Consider the following 15890-nt stretch of genomic DNA (forward strand, 5'->3'; position numbering starts at 1 on the left):
TCTGGACCAGATGGGCCTGGGTGGCCTGATCCTGAGCGAGCTGGATGCTGGGGTAGATGCATCCACTGGGTAGCCCCCCTCCCCCGCACCTGCTGCGTCACCCCGGGGGGGTGTTGGTGGTTTCCTGCCCCCCCACGTCACCCCACACCTTGCGGAAGTTCCTCTTTGCGCGGTTGAGTGCACGGGGGGGTGGCGGAAGTGCCCGGACGCCCGGGTCCCCGGGTGCTATTGAGCCGGTCACCAAGGGAGGATGGAGGAAGAGGAGGGCGAGGCCCCTGACACCCTGGGGGGCTTCATTGTGGGTCCCCTGGTCACGTGGGTGAGTGAGTGTGGGCGGGAGGCTGCACCCCGCACCCCAGGACTGGGATCAAGGGCTCTCCTGTGGGGGAGGGGGATCCTGAGGATCGGACCCATGTTGGAGCATCAGCAATTGGGGCACTGGGCTGGTGGGGGCTGGGAGGTAGGGGGTCCCTCTGGCTGGGCAGCTGGGGATGAGATGGCAGGGAGGGGTGAGGTGGGCTGGGGGGCTGGGGATGAGTGGGGGTGGGGAGTGCAGCTTTGTGGGGCTGGTGTTGCTTTGGGGATGCATCTTCCAGAGCTCCCCCCCTCCCAGACCAGGAGCTCCCCTTAGGCTGAGGTTGCCATGGAAACAGCGCCCCCCCCCACCCCCCCGGATGAAATTGCAGGCCTTGTTGGGGTAAAGGGGGGTGCTGGTGGGGTAACCATGGTAACACTATGGGAGAAGCATTTGGGGGCTGTCTCAGTAACGGTTGGGGGGGTCCTAGGCCTCCGGTTTTGGAAGGGGTCAGTCGTGACTACCCTGCGTGGTAGCTGTAGGGTTCTAGGCCTCCAGCTTGGAGGGAAAGGGACAGGGTGGCCGTGGTAACAGTGGGGGGAGGCCTAGGCTTCAGGCCGTTACAGTGAGACTTTACAGGTTGTCACGGTAACAGTGCAGGGTTCCAGACCTCCTGTTTGGGGGGGGTAGGCAGGGGTTCCTATGGTAACAGAGTTGTCAGTTGGGGCCAAAGGGGGGTGTACTCAGAGGGGTCTCCATGGTAATGGGGTGGTCTAGGCCTCATGGGGGGCAGAAATGTGGGGGCTACCGTGGTAACTAGGGTGAGGGGAGGTAGTTGGTGGTTGCCATAGTAACTGTAGTCGGGGGGCCTTCCTCTGCTTAAAGTTGCCTTGGTGACAGAACTGCGTCCCCCCCAGGTGCAGACCCTGGAGGACCTGACGCCCTCCAGGCCGGACTCACCCCCCAGCCCCATGACGGATGGGGCACGGGGGCAGTTCCTGCGCCTGGCGGATGGCGCCCTCCTCACCTGCCTCATGGGGGTCATGTGAGTGTGGGGGGTCCCAGGGTCGAGATGGGGGGGGTCCCAGTGTGGTGAGGGGGCTGGGCTGGGGGACGTGGGGAGCTGAGTGGAGATGGGGGGGTTATAGGGGGCTGGGTTGAGTTGGGGTTCCCAGGGCAGTGGGAGGTGGGGACATGGGGTCTGAGGGCTTTGGGGGGCTTGGCTGAGATGGGGGTCCCAGGGTAGTGACAGGGAGTCACAGGGCAGTTGGGGGTATGGGGGGCCTGGGGTGAGGGTCATGAGGGGTCCTGGCCAAGCCACGAGGGTCAGTGGGGGGCTGGGTGGGTGGGTCATGGACAAGCTGAGTGGAAATGTTGAGGGGGGTCACTGTTGTAGGGGGTGGGGTGGGCTGCAGGGACCTCAGGGTGGCGGGGGGGTTGGGCTGGGGGTCATGGGGAGACTGGGTTGGGGGTGGGGGAGTCCCAGAGTCATGGTGGGAGTTCAGGGGCATCGGGGGCCCAGGGCTATAGGGATCCAAGGGCAAGTGGGGGTCTCAGTCCAGCTGAGGGGAGTCTCACCCCCGCAATTCCCTGCAGAGACCCCCCTCCCCGGGGTGCCCGCCCCGCCCCACTGCCAGGGGGCGACGAGACACGGAGGCTCCAGACCCTGCGGGCGCTGCTGGCTCGACTTCAGGCCTTCTACCAGGTGGGCTGGGCTTGCACACTTGTGTAGGCATTGCCTGCCCCCTTGTGCACTCATGTGAGCACCCATGGGCCTCTCATTTGCCCCCCCTGGGCTTGCACACACCTTCGCTAGTGCTCATCCCGGCATGCATGCATGTGCACTCCCTCAGACCCGTGCCTGAGGACACATGTCCTTGCACACGCCTGTCCTCGCACGCTCGCTCCCATATCCACTCATGCCTGTTTCTCTCCATGCCCATCTTCACGCACCCTTCCCCTCTTGTTCCTGCAGCACATTTGTGCACCCCTCGCATGTCAGCCCTACCCTGGGAGTGGGCCTGATCCTGAGGGGAGATGGGCCTGTGCGGGCCAGTCCTTAGTGGGGGGAGCAGTCTGTCTGGCTCCATTAACCCTTGCACCCCACTACCCCCAGCAGGAGCATGTGTGAGCCATCTGCCCCCACCCCTAGTGGCCACCACGTTCAGGGGCAGGGGAAGAGGTGGGGCAGAAAGAGGAAGTGGCTGAAGTGTGGCTGTTCCTGCCTGGGACTCCCCCCACATTCTCAGGCTCTTCTCTGATCTCTGACCTTTGCCCTTGGCAGGATGACCTTCAGCAGCTATTGGTGCTGAGCCCCCCTAACGTGCAGCTCCTGGCCCGAGACCCCTTGACAGGTAAGGACAGGGTGGGATGGGGGTAGGAAGGGACCTGATCCTGGGGTAAGATGGGCCTGGGGGGGACTGGCAATCCTAGGTTGGGGGGATGTCAGCTTCTGGCTCCATTAACCATTTCCTCCCCCTCCCCCCAGAGCAGGGCATTGAGGAAATGAAGAAGCTGCTGCGCCTGATGCTTGGGGCTGCTGTGCAGGTATTGGGGAGGGGGCACAGGATGGGGTGGCTGCCCTAGGACTATGGATTGATCTCTCTTTCCTTATTGTCCTGTTCCCTTCTCGCTGCCCCACCCTGGGGCAGTGTGAGCAGAAGGCCGAGGTCATCAGGCGGATCCAGGGCCTGGACCTGGAGACCCAGGCCGCACTGGCAGAGGCCATCCAGGAGGTAAGGGGCATAACCCTCAACCTTTAGGCTAATATCCCCTACGGCCCTATGTCCAGGTTCTGCACAGGGTATGAGGCAGTTGTGGGGGAAGGGTGGGAGCTCCTATGTGAGCGGCTGGTGAGATGGATGTGCAAAGTGGAGGCTGGGAGAAGGGGCATGTGTGAGGGTGTTCAAAGGCGGCAGCTGCGTGAGGTACGTGAGAGGCGGGGAGGCAAGAGGTGGGGCAGACATGGGGTGAGTGTGCAAGGCCCATGCGAGGGGGGGTGATGGGCTTGCAAGGGTGATGGCAGGTATGCAAGACCCCATTTCCTCCCCTTGCAGGTGACCCAGGAGCCAGGGGCAGTGCTGAGCTGGCAGATGGGGGCCTTCCCTGAGCTGTCCCCTCCGGAGCTGGGCCAGCGCCTACAGGACCTGTGTGCCCAGCTGCAGCGGCTGGTGGGAGAGCGTGATGCTGCCCTTCAGGTGAGGGGCCCCCTGAGCCCCACCTCAACCTCTGAACGCCCCGACCTCCCCTAACCCCCTTGAGACCTCCCCTAAACCCCTTAAATTCCCCAAACCCTGCTAATGCGTGTCTCCGGGGCAGCGGCTCTGGGAACTGGAGCTAGAGCAGGTGGCTGCCCATGCCACAGCCTCCCCGGCCCCTGACCCGTCCCAGTACCTGGGGGTGCAGCTGGCCGATGCCCGGGCCCAGGCCCGGCGCCTGCAGCAGGAGCTGTGAGTGTGGCTGGGGGCCAGACCCGGGGGGGGGGTGTTTCCCAGGGGTAGGGAGGAGCAGGAGGGTATTTCCCAGGGGAAGGATGGGGGCCACTGGGGTATGGGGAGAGCCAGAGGGGGGCAGGTCCCAGGGTGGAGGGGTGGAATTTCCCAGGGGTGAGGAGGAACAGAAGGGTATGTCCCCAGGGAGTGGTGAGGGCCTCTGGGGTCAAGGCAGAGCCTGAGGGGAGATGGGGGCATCTGCGGGTTTCTCCATCCCTTCCCCAATCCCCTGCCCACACAGGGTGGAACAGGCCGAGGAGCTGCTGGACCAGCGGCAGGAGTTGCAGGAGCGAGAGGCTGAACTGAGGCGGCTGCGGGATGAGGTATGGCCTTCCAGCCTCTGTCCCCATCCCCTTGGTCTCTGCAGGGGCAGGGGGCACTAGCCCAGCCCTGCAGGTGCCCCCCAGATCCCTCCCACACCCTGTGGGGACCAGCATCTGCACCCCTCACCTTTCTCTTGGAGCCCCTGCCCTAGCTACACACGTGTCCCCCCAACCTTCATGTGCATCACCCCACCCTGCCCTGCTGCCACATGCCCTCATGTTTCTTGCCCTGTCCCTTTGTTCCCCAGGTCCTCTGACCTCCCCATATCCCTATGCATGTCCCCCATGTTCATATATTTCTCACATGCGTGTCCCATGTGTGTTCCCTGGGTCCCCCACATCCCTGGGTCCCACATGTCCCTATAGTTTCATAGTTTCTAGGGCTGGAAGGGACCTGAGTAGATCATCTAGTCCGACCCCCCGTCATGGAAGGAAATAATACTGGGGTCAAACGACCCCAGCAAGATGCTCATCCAATCTCCTTTTAAAAACCCCCAGGGTAGGAGCCAGCACCACTTCTCTTGGAAGCTGGTTCCAGATCCTAGCCGCCCTGAGCGTGAAGTAGCGCGTCCTGATATCTAGCCTAAACCTGCCCTCTGCCAGCTTGTGACCGTTATTCCTGGTCACTCCTGGCAGTGCACAGGGGAATAGTGATTCCCCCAATGCCCGCTGATCCCTCCTGACTAATTTATAACAGGCTACTAGATCCCCCCCAGCCTCTCTTTTGGAGGCTGAACAGGTTCAGGTCCCGTAGCCTCTCCTCATAGGGCCTGCCCTGGTGTCCACTGATCATGTGAGTGGCCCTCCTCTGGACCCTCTTGATGCTGTCCACATCCCTCTTGAAGTGCGGCGCCCAGAACTGGACGCAGTACTCCAGCTGCGGCCTGACCAGGGCTGCATAGAGGAGGAGGATCACCTCCTTGGACCTGCTCGAGATGCATCTGTGGATGCAGGACAAGGTACAGTTGGCCTTCCTGACTGCCTCCCCACACTGCCGGCCCATGTTCATCTTGGAGTCAATGATGATGTGTATCCTATGTGTATCCTTATGCACATTCCACACACATCCTCTGCTTCCACATACCTCACGTGTCCCCTGCCCCAAGTCCCACGCATATCCCCTGTCCCACACATGTCCCATACACATCCCTTGGCCCCACACATGCCTATGCCCACATCCATGTGTGTGTCCATGCAGCTGCGGGTGGTGGGGGCACTGGCAGCACAGGCCACGCGGTACCGGGATGAAGTGGATGTACTACGGGAGGCATCAGGCCGGGCTGGGCGGCTCCAGGCAGAGCTGGCAGCACTGAGAAATCGGTTGCCTGCGCTAGAGAGAGACCGGGCACAGCTACAGGTCAGCACGGTGGGGGGGCACTGAGGGGACATGGGGGCACTACGGTGGAAGGGAGGGGTCATGGGTTAAGGTTAGGGAGGGGGTCAGAGATCCCATGGGTCCTGGGAGGTCCTAGGGGGATGGGGACTATGAGGTCTGGAGTCATGGCAGGTGGAGTCCCAGGGGTTGGGAGTCATGGGGTAGAGGCCCTGGGGAGGGGGTGGTTGGAACAGGGATCATGGAGGACACTGGGAGAGGCTGGAGGATCATAGGGGGCATGAGGGGCTCCTAGTTTAGATAGGGCCCCTGGGGTCAGGGGTTATGGGGGGCCCTGGGGGTCATGGCCACTAAGGGAGGGTCAAGGGTCACAATGGTCTGGGGTCATGGAGGAGGTGGAACATAGTGGTTGGAAAATCATGGGTCACAGTGAGGTCAGGAGTTGGGTTGTCAGGGCTGGGGGTATCTGGGGTTCCCTGACACCCCCCATCCCCCCAGGAGGAGCAGGCTTTCTCGGCGGCGCTGCTGGATTCCAAGGAGCAGCTGGAGGCGCAGCTGGAGGATGTCTGTGCCCGTGCCCAGCGCCTGGCCCCACTTCAGCGCCAGCTCGGGCAGCTCCGTGCTCAGCTCCAGCGCACACAGGAGGTGATGGCCCGGGACACCCTGCATGCCTCCCTCACCTCCCATAGACTTCTACCACCTCCCAGTTCCCCTCCCACAGACTCCCAGTTTCCCCAGGACCCCCATCACTTTCTCCCCACAGATGGTCTGCAGAAACCCCCCCCAGGGGATCCACTGCAGGACCCCTCCTGGACCCCCTACTGCCTCACGAGTCCAGGGACACTCCCTGGGACCCTTCCCCATGACCCTCTAGTCTCCTAAGGGCCCTTCCCCAACCCCCCTCCAACAATTACCCCAGTCATCCCAGACAGCATCCACCCCATCAGCTCCTGCCTCACTTTTTGCCCCACTCTGTGGGAGGCCTTCCTAGGGCTACCCCATCACCCCTGGGACCCTCCAACTCTCCCCAGGTGGCTTGTGTCCCACAGCTCCAGAGACCCCTCTGCTGGGGCTGGAGTAGATATCAGAGCTAAGTGACCCCCACTGTACAGTTCCCCCAGAGCCCCCCAAACCTTGGCCAGGCAGGACCTGTCCTATGGATTGGGTGAGCACAGGAGGGGAGACAACCCCCGCAAGAGCCCTCATGCCCCCTGCTGGGAGAAGGGTACTTGGGGTGGGGGGTCCCCTCACAGACCCTGTCCTCCCTGCCCCCAGGAGCGGGACCAGGCCCAGCAGCGCTTAGAGGAGCTGGAGCTGCAGAGGGAGGGGGGGCCACAGCCAGGACCCCCCCACCCCGGGGCCCCTTTGGATCTGCCTTGGGAGGAGGAACCTGAGCCTGATGATGTTGCTAGCAAGGGTGAGTTACAGCCCCCCATAATCACTGTATAGTTCCCTCTCTCCCCTCACACAGATCTCTCCATCTCTATGGATCTCTGCCCTATGGTCCCCAGTAACCCCCCCACCACATAGGCCTCTCTATTTCCCTCTCTGGAACATCCTATAGCCCCCATCCTATAGCCTTCACAGCCTTTCTCCTACCCTGAACCCCACTAACCCTCGCCACTCCATAGACCTCACTGCAACCCTTCCTCAGGGACCCCCACAGACCCCAATCCCCACCTTGTGACACTGTTACACTGCCTGCCCCCCAGATCCCTCTGAAAGACCCCTGCTGCCCCTGAGCCAGGAGGTGGAGGAGGCAGGGCCTGGACGCCTGCCTGCCCTGGAACGTGAGAACCAAGTCCTCCGGCGCCGTCTACAAGAGGCACTACAAGCTTCCATGGGACCCAGGAGTCCTGGGCTAGAGCTGGAGAAGGAAGCCCTGGAGCAAGAGGTCTGTGAGGCAGGGCAGGGGCCTGAGAGATGGGGTGAGGGCTCTGATCTGTCCCTGATGCCTTGGGGGTGGAGGGTGGTCTTTGTGCAGCGGGGAAGGGTTGGAGTGGAGTGGGGTGGAGGGCTGGAGTGGACACAGTGGAGTCTCCCTGTGTGGTGGGAAGAGGTTCTCCCCTCCACCCCCTTCCTCCCCAGGGGCAGCAGCTGGTGGTGGGGACCCCCCCAGGCCTCACAGAACCGGGAGACATGGGGCAGAAGGATGGGCCCCCCCAGGTGGGTAAAAGGGGGGCTCTGGGGTATAATGGGGTCCCAGTTATAGAGGGGCTGTGGGGGGGGGAGGGAGGAAGTGGGAGTCTGGTGGGGGTGGTCTCAGGTATGGAGGGGGTTTTTTTCATAGATTTCATAGACATCAGGGCTGGAAGGGACCTCAGGAGATCATCGAGTCCAGCCCCCTGCCCAAAGGGCAGGAAGTCAGCTGGGGTCATAGGATCCCAGCAAGATAAGCATCCGATTTACTCTTGAAGGTGTTCAATGTAGGTGGTTGAACCACCTCCGCCGGCAGACTGTGCCAGACCTTGGGGGCTCGGACAGTAAAGAAATTCTTCCTTATGTCCAGCCTGAAACGGTCTTGCAGGAGTTTGTGACCGTTCGACCTCATCATCCCTTGGGGCGCTCTGGTGAACAGACGTTCCCCCAGATCCTGGTGGTCACCCCTGATAAACTTATAGGTGGCCATCAGATCACCCCTGAGCCTGCGCTTTTGCAGGCTAAAGAGTCCCGTGGCTCTCAGCCTGTCATTGTAAGATCTGTTTTCCTGACCTCTGATCATGCGCGTGGCTCTCCTCTGGACTCTCTCAAGCTTCTCCACATCCTTTTTGAATTGTGGAGCCCAAAACTGGACGCAGTACTCCAGCTGCGGCCTCACCAAGGCCGAGTACAAAGGGAGAATGACGTCCCGGGATTTGCTGGAGAAGCATCTAATTTGCTCGAGAAGCATCTAAATGGGTTGTGGGGGTACTGATGATCTCCAGGGATCCCAGTTCTGGGCATAGAAGTTGAGAGCTATCTTCAGGAGTCCTAGGTATGGGGGTTCAGAAGGGGATTGGGAGGGCCCTGGGGGGCTCAGAGGGGAGCTCTGGGGGCCCCAGGTATGGAGGGGTACTGGGAGTGCCCAATGGAGGTCCTTAAGGAGTCCCTGGGGGGGGTGTCTCAGATATACGTGCCCCCCCACTAACCCTTTCCCCCAAATGGCCCAGGAGAAGAAGGAGCAGGAGGAGGCAGTGGCGGTGGACTTTCCCCGGCTGCGCCAGGCTGAGGACCATGCAAAGGCTCTGACCAAAGCCCTGGCCCAGCTGGAAGCTGCCCACGCTGAGGCCCTGGAGGAGCTGGCGAGGTCGCAGGCCGCACAGGACCGGCTGGAGGGGCAGCTGCTGGAGTTGCGGCAGGAGCTGGAGACGCAGAGGCTGGAGGCCCTGGTGTTGAAGGGGCGCCGTGACGAGGTGCAGCAGGTGTGGGGCTCCCGGCTGGCAGAAGCTGAGGAGGGGCTGGCTGCAGCCCGGCAGGAGCTCGAAGGCCTGCACCAGGCCCATGTGGCTGCCCAGGCCCGGCTGCAGGCGACCGAGGAAGAGGCCAAGAGGCTGCGAGGTCTGGAGGCCGAGGCGGGCAGCCTGCGGGAGCAGCTGGAGGGGCAGCAGCGCCAGGCCGAGGCTTTGCGGGAGGTGAGGGGTGACAGGTGGGGGGCACACACAGGGGCTCTGGCCTCAGCAGGGAGCACTGGGGGTGGGGATATCAAGGTGGAGGGGCTGTGGGAGCTGAGGCACCCAGCAGAGGGTCAAGGGGACTGGGAGGTGGCTGGGGAGTAGGTAGGGGGGCTCTGGGGTAAGGTCTACAGTGGGGAGGGATCCCATGCGGGGGTCTAACCCTCCCCTCCCCCTCCCTGCAGGAGCTGGGGGTAGTGCGACGTCGGGGCCAGGAGCAGGCGCAGGCCGGGATGCGGCTAGAGGAGCAGTTGGCACAGGCCGAGGAGGAGGCACGGAGCCTGCGGGACCAGCTGGGTGCCCGCCAGAGGTGGGGCAGGGGGTGCTGGAGGGATGGGGTCAGGGGGGCAGTTTGGGGGAACTGGGTTCAGATGCCCCCTTTCTTCTCGCTCCCCCACAGGCAGTGCGAGGAGCTGGAGCAGCGCCTAGAGGGGCTGCAGGCCCAGCCATCCCCTGGCCTGCGTGTAGGGCCCCTCAGTCCCCCGAGCAACCCCCCCCCCCCAGGTAAGTGTGCACTCCAGAACCCCTGTACAGGCCTCCCCATTTCCACAGAGCCCCTCAAAAATGCCCACTACCCCCCACCCACTAATGTCCTTTCACCCCAGAGCTGCTGCACTATCCCTTGCTCTCGCTGTGCCCCATATAGCCCCACCATGCACTGCCCTAGTCTGTCACCTCCCTACAGCTCCCCAACACCTCACTCTATCACTCACCCTATAGCCTCTCCATCTCCCATCCCCCATATAGCTTCTCAGTGCCCCCCGCCCCCAGCTCCCTGGGGGAGGTTGATCCTGGACCCCCACCTTACTCTGCCTACCCTTCTCCTTCCCCCCCCCGCCCCCGCCTGGACAATCCCCTTTTCACTGCATCTCACCCCGTGCTCTGTGCCCCCAGGTCCTGAGCCCCATGGGAGAGCAGCCCCCCAAGCCCCCAGAGGCAGAGGGCCAGCGGGATGATGAGTCAGGGGGCCACATGCCTGAGATGGAGACCAGTGTGAGTGTGTGTGGGGACCAGGGGGCTAGAGGTGTTGGGGGTGTTTTGGGTGGTGGGGAGGGGGGCTAGAGACTGGGGGGGAGCTGTGGGAGCCCTCAGCTGATGCCCTCCCCATTGATACCCCTCCCAGACCACAGGGCAACTGGAGGGGCAGCACATCAGTCTGCAGGAGGAGAATGCCAGGCTGCATGCCCAGGTGGCTGAGCTCCAGGTGAGATCCCTGTCCTCTGACCCCTAGCCTCAGACCCCTGAGGGCTCACAGCTCCTCCCAGACCCCTCAAGGGGCCATGGTGCACTTCTGACCATCTGATAGCTCTTTGACCCCCCCACCCCATGTGCCTGTGGCACTGATCCCTGGCTTGCCCAGAGCCCTGTGACTTGTGATCCCTGCCCCCAGAGCCCATAGTGCTAACCCCTGCCCCTACCACAGCTCCACAGCTGTGTGTCTCCTGCTCCCCATCCACAGCCCTGTGACCCCTGACCCTGCCATAGCACTGTGATCCCTGATCCCACACCCCCTGGGGCCTGTGGTGCTGACCCCTGTCCACTCTAGAACACCATGATCTCTGCCCCCACCACAACCCCATCATCCTGATCCTTCCATAGTCCTGTGACCCCTGACCCCACCTCTCGGCCTGTGACACTGACCCTACCGTAGCCCCAAGAGCCTTAATTCCCGCCCCCTGGGTCCTGTGGTGCCAGCCTCTGCTTTCTTCATAGCACTGTGACCCCTGCCCCTACCATAGCTCCATGACCTGTGACACCCCCCACCTCCAACCACCCTACAGGACCCCCTGTAGTGCCTGCCTCCTCCATAGCACCCTGACCACCATCCCCCAGGGCTTGTGGTGCCTACCTCTGATCCCTACCACAGCCCCCTGATCCTGCCAGTGCCATGACCCCTGACCCCCAGGACTTGTGGCACTGAACCAGGGCTAGGGATCAGTGCCACAGGCACAGGGGGTTGGGATCAAAGAGCTATTAGAGGGTCTGGAGGTCACCACTATGGGCTGCATGCCCTACGGCAGCCCTGTGCCCTGCCCCTCAGCCTTATGACCTCTTAGCTCATCATAGCACCATGAGCCCTGACCCTGAGGCTGTCAACCCTGCCCTAGAGCCTCCTGACTGCTACCCTCCCTGTGCAGGGGCGCATGGCAGGGCTGGTGGTGGAGGCAGGGGCAGCACGACGGGCACGGGACGCATGGCGTGGGCGGCACGAGGGGCTGCGGCGGGAGCAGGCCGGGCTGGCACGGCTCCACGAACAGCAGGGTGCCCGGCTTGAAGCGCTGCTGAGCCGCCAGGCCACCCTCCAGGCTGCACTGCGGGCCCTGCGGCTTGAGCACCGCCAGCTGCAGGACAGGTACTGGGAGTTGGGGGCTCATGTGGTGGCCTGGGCTGGGGTTAGGGATGGGGCAGGGGTCATGGTCTCCCATGGGGTTTGGCATCCTAAGGGTCAGAATGAGGAGGAGGAGGGAAGTTATGTGGGCTCAGGGCTTAAGGGGTGGTGCTCATGGGGAGCTTGGTGCTCTGTGCTGGGGTTGGGCAGGGGCAGCGAGGGGGCAGGGGTTGTGCTCTCCCTTGGCGTTTGGCACTTTGGAGGTCAGGTGTCAGGACTTGGGGAAAGGCAGGTTTTGTGGGGTCAAAGGGGCAGGGCCTGACCTGGAGTTTAGTGGCCCTGAATTCAGATGTCAGGGCATCAGTTGAACTTGGTGACCTGTACTGGGGTTGCAGGGACGGGTTTTGGTCTCCCATGGAGCTTGGCACCCGGGGGATCGGGGGAAGGACTCGGGGGACCCCCTTGGAGCTTGATAGCTGTCAAGCTGGAAGGGTTGGGCAGGTATGGAGAGGTCAGAGGTCACAGTCTTACCTGGAGTTTGGAGGTGGGGTCAGGGTTGTGGTTTCCCATGGATCTTGGCACTTTGGGGATCAGGGGTCCGATGTCAAGGGAAGGACTTGGGGGAAAGGGCAGTTTTGTGGCGTCAGAGGTCAGGGTATCATTTGGGACTGAGCTCAGGCTCGGAAGCCCTGAGAGGTTTCACCCCTCCTCTCCCCCAGGCAGGCGGTGCTGGAGGGGAGGCCAGAGCTTAAGGAAAAGCTGGAGGCAGCTGAACGGGACCGGCAGAGCCTGGCCCAGGAGCGGGGCCGGCTCGAGGAGCAGCTCAACCGGTACTGGGGCCTTGGGAGGCACTGGGGGGGTACTGGTGAGAGTGGGGCACCTGGGGGCAAGTGGGGGTGTTGCGGACATACAGCAGGCACTGGGGGCCTGGAAGGTGTTGGGTGGGACTTGGGAGGATTGCTAGGGGCTGAGGGTGGCAATGGGGGGCCTGGGGCAAGGTGGGGAGCACTGTGGGATACTGAAGGAGAAGCAGGGGGTTGGGTGTGCCTGAGGGAGGAAGATGGCTATAGGGTCCTAGAGGCTGTACTGGGGAACTGTGGGATACTGGAGGACTAGCAGGGCACTGAGGGGTCCGTGACACCCCGTTTCCCCCTTCCCAGGGCACGGACAGAGCTGGGGGAGCTGCGCGGGCGCCTGTCAGGGCTGGAGCTGGAGCGGGCGCGGCTGGGGGCCGAAACAGCTGCACTGCGGGACCAGAACCACCAGCTTGAGACTGCCCTGGGCCGGCTGACTGACCAGTGCCAGGTGGGTGGGAACTGGGGGCAATGGGGAGGATTATGGGATACTGGAGGAATGGGGGGGAGGCTGAGGGTTTATCTGGCGACCCCACAGGGTGAAGTTGGTGGGGTCTAGGGGGATACTATAGGGAGTCCCAACCTCCCCTGTGATCCCCCCTGTTGTTTTCCCTGCTATGGGTTGGGCGGAGCTGCAGGGGGGGATTGTGGGATATTGGAGGAGCAGAGGTGTGTTGAGAGGTACCAGCATCCCCAGTTACCCATTCCAGTTCATCCCTCCCACAGGCTGTGGGTGGAGTTACTGGTTTCAGTAGGCTGGTGGGGGGAAGGGGTAGTGGGATATTGAATGAGCAGAGGGGTGTTGGGGCCGTGGTGAGGGATAATGGGATATTGCAGGGTTGGGGGTGGTGGTGGGGATTGTTGGATTTTGGAGGAATGGGGCGAGTATGGGGGACGGTAGAGAATTATGGGATACTGGAGGAGCAGCAGAGCATGCTGGGAGGTTCCATCCCCCCTTGCAGGTCATGTGCAGAGTTAGTGGGTTCCGGGAGGGCCATGATGGAGGATTATGGGATACTGGAGGAGTAGGGGGCTCCCCAGGCAGAGCCCCACCCCAGAGCTCCACCTCCACAGGGGGCACATACAGAAGGGCTGCAGCCTGCTCCCATTCACAGCTCCAGCCCTGCCTCCCAGTGGGCAAGGTCAGTTGAGGTGGGGCCTAGAGGGGTGTGCCCTGCCTCCTAGGGGCGTGGCTTGGAGGGGTGTGGTCTTTGAATTCATAATCCTGCCCCCTGTGGCCCCCACCACCACCTTCCCCCCCCAGCTCCTGGCCCAGCTGAAGGCGACCCAGGAGGAGGAGAACCGGGCGCTGCTGGGGGAGCTGCAGCGCCTGGGCCGGGACAACTGCAGGCTGCTGGAGCGGAACATGGAGGCGCGGGAGAAGCACCATGAGGAGCAGCGTGAGGCCCTGTGAGAGTCCCTGCCCCCCAGATCCAGCTCAGGAGCAACACCAGGCCCTGGGAGAGCCCCCTGCCCCCCATCCCCCCACACCTGGCACCCTGCATTACTGCCCCCCCAGCTCAGGAGCAGCACCAGGCCCTGGGAGACCCATATATCCCTAAATCCCACCCCAGACTCCCAGTCCACCCTGAGGAGCAGCACCAGGCCTTGGAGTCACTCTCACTCCCGGACCCTGGGCCCCCAAACCCACCAGAGAAAGCAGCACCAGGCCCCACCACTGGCCCTGTACCCAGCCCTGGGAGTCGCCTATAACCAACCCCCATTCTGCCCACCCCCTGCACAGGGAGAAGCTGAACGAGCTGCGCCGGGAGAAACAGAAGCTGGTGGAAAAGATCATGGACCAGTACCGTGTGCTGGAGCCCGCCCCGGGCCGCGGCAAGTGAGTGCCCCCCAGTCCCATCCTGCCCCCCCCCCTTTCCCCTGCCTGCCTCACGCTGCTCTGCCTGGCCCTTAATACCCTCCTGCTCCCCAGACTCCCCATTCTTTTTCCAACACCCTGATGACTCCTTGCCCAGGAAGCAATTGCTTGCACGGGGCAGAAATGGGGGGCTGTGGAGGATCTTGGGGAGGGCTGGGGAGTCTGGGGACCCTGGAGGTGATACGGGAGGCTGGGGGCAAGTGGAGGGGCCACTGAGGAGGCTTTGACCCCTTCCGTGCCCTCCCAGGAAGAGCGGCTGGCTCACAGACCGGATGCGGTGGCTGGTGAGGCCGAGGCGGGAGTCCCCCCGGGACCTGGTGCGGCCCGTGGCTGAGGGCGGTGGTGACTCCGAGGGGCCCAACGGGACAAAGGGGGCTGTGCCTGATGGTGGTGAGATCCCCCCTGCCCACCAAGGAGGAACCCAAGTGTTTGGGACATCCCAGCTCTCAAGTGTGGAGGGGAACCCAGGTGCCCGGGAGGATCTTGGGGTGTCCCTGCCCCAGTTCTGGGGGGACTGAAAGAGGGGAGGGAACCCAGGCATCTGGGACAGGGTGGGCAGCCTCCCAGCCCTTCTGCAGGGGGAAACCCAGGCACCTGGGCCAGGCTGGTTGTGCCCCCCTCCCAACAGGAATTTGGGGGGGGTACAGAATGGGGAAGGAGCCCAGGCACCTGGGATAGCCCTACAGGTGCCCAGGTGTTGTTGGGGAGTGGGTGTGGCAGGCAGGGGGAGGGATGTCTGGGCATCCCTATTGACCTGGGGAGGGGGGCGGGTTGAAGAGGAGACGGGAGAGGAACCCAGGGGTCCGGGCCCACCTCATGGTGCCTGAGCCTTATTGGGGGTCCAAAGGCCACAAGAACCCAGGCGTCCGGGCTGCCCCTATGGTTCCTGGACTTCAGGGGGCTGGCGGGGAGGAGAGGCCTGAAAGAACCCAGGGAGTCCTGGGGACGGCACCCGGGCGTCTGGGGTGCCCCAGCCCTGTTGGGGGGATTTTGGGCACCCAGCACCTGGGCACTAACCCCCTTGCCCGGCGCCCGCAGGCCCCAGCCCCCCGCGGTCCCCAGCCCTCCCACGCCAGCGCCTGAGTTCCCGGGTGGGGACGTCGGAGGTGGGGGCAGAGCTCGGGCCCCGCCAACGCTTCCGTCAGCGCCCCCGCCCCCTGGGCTTTGTGGGCGGGGCCTGGGATGGCTCTGCCCCCTGGGAGGTGGTCCTGGACAAGCCCAGCCAGGGCCCCACCCCTGCAGAGAGAGGTGAGGGAGAGTGGGTGGGGGCTCAGGGGGGTGGAGGTTGTGGGGCAGGGAAGGACTGGATGGGGGGGCTTGGGTGGGGCTGGTGGGGGGGTTTGGCTGGGGTGGGCGGGGCTTCGGAGTGAGGGTGGGGCCTGATGGGGAGGGCAGGGCCTGATGGGGGGAGCTGACCAAAGGGGGAGGAGTAAAGAAGGCAGGGGCGGGGCGAGAGCAAAGTGCCCCCCTCGTGACATCCCCCCTTCCGCAGGGTCCCCACAGGGCGAGGAGAAGGCCCCCGCACCGGTGGAGCCGGGCCCGTGACAGCCCCCCGCCCCCCGCCAGCCTGGGGGCAGAAGCCCCCGGACAGGGGGCAGGGGCTGATCCACCCCCCTCCCCGGGGGGCACAGCTGGTTGATAATTTATTCACAATAAACAAATGTATGTAAATGAGCAGTGTCTGGGTTCCGCCCCTCGTCCGTGCTGGGGGGAGGGGGCTGGTCCCGGTTCTCTCC

At 63.5% G+C, this 15890-nt stretch overlaps 1 protein-coding gene across 1 annotated transcript; it reads left to right on the top strand.

Moving 5' to 3' along the window:
• Positions 1–174: 174 nt before the first annotated feature.
• Positions 175–15769, top strand: CCDC88B (coiled-coil and HOOK domain protein 88B). Its single transcript, XM_090055217.1, has 27 exons — positions 175–319; positions 1213–1340; positions 1892–2000; positions 2580–2649; positions 2784–2842; positions 2947–3030; positions 3352–3492; positions 3614–3744; positions 4028–4109; positions 5308–5466; positions 5941–6087; positions 6718–6859; positions 7155–7336; positions 7531–7608; positions 8592–9053; positions 9278–9402; positions 9493–9588; positions 9980–10085; positions 10216–10296; positions 11231–11445; positions 12141–12251; positions 12582–12726; positions 13540–13685; positions 14020–14115; positions 14402–14544; positions 15193–15402; positions 15647–15769. Exons 1-27 carry the CDS (start codon positions 251–253, stop codon positions 15697–15699), a joined length of 3570 nt encoding a protein of 1189 aa, XP_089911343.1. The 5' UTR covers positions 175–250; the 3' UTR covers positions 15700–15769.
• Positions 15770–15890: the final 121 nt, after the last annotated feature.

The sequence above is a fragment of the Crocodylus siamensis genome, chromosome 6 (assembly GCF_052110815.1).
Source record: "Crocodylus siamensis isolate JL-2025a chromosome 6, ASM5211081v1, whole genome shotgun sequence".
In the NCBI taxonomy this organism is placed as follows: Eukaryota; Metazoa; Chordata; order Crocodylia; family Crocodylidae; genus Crocodylus; species Crocodylus siamensis.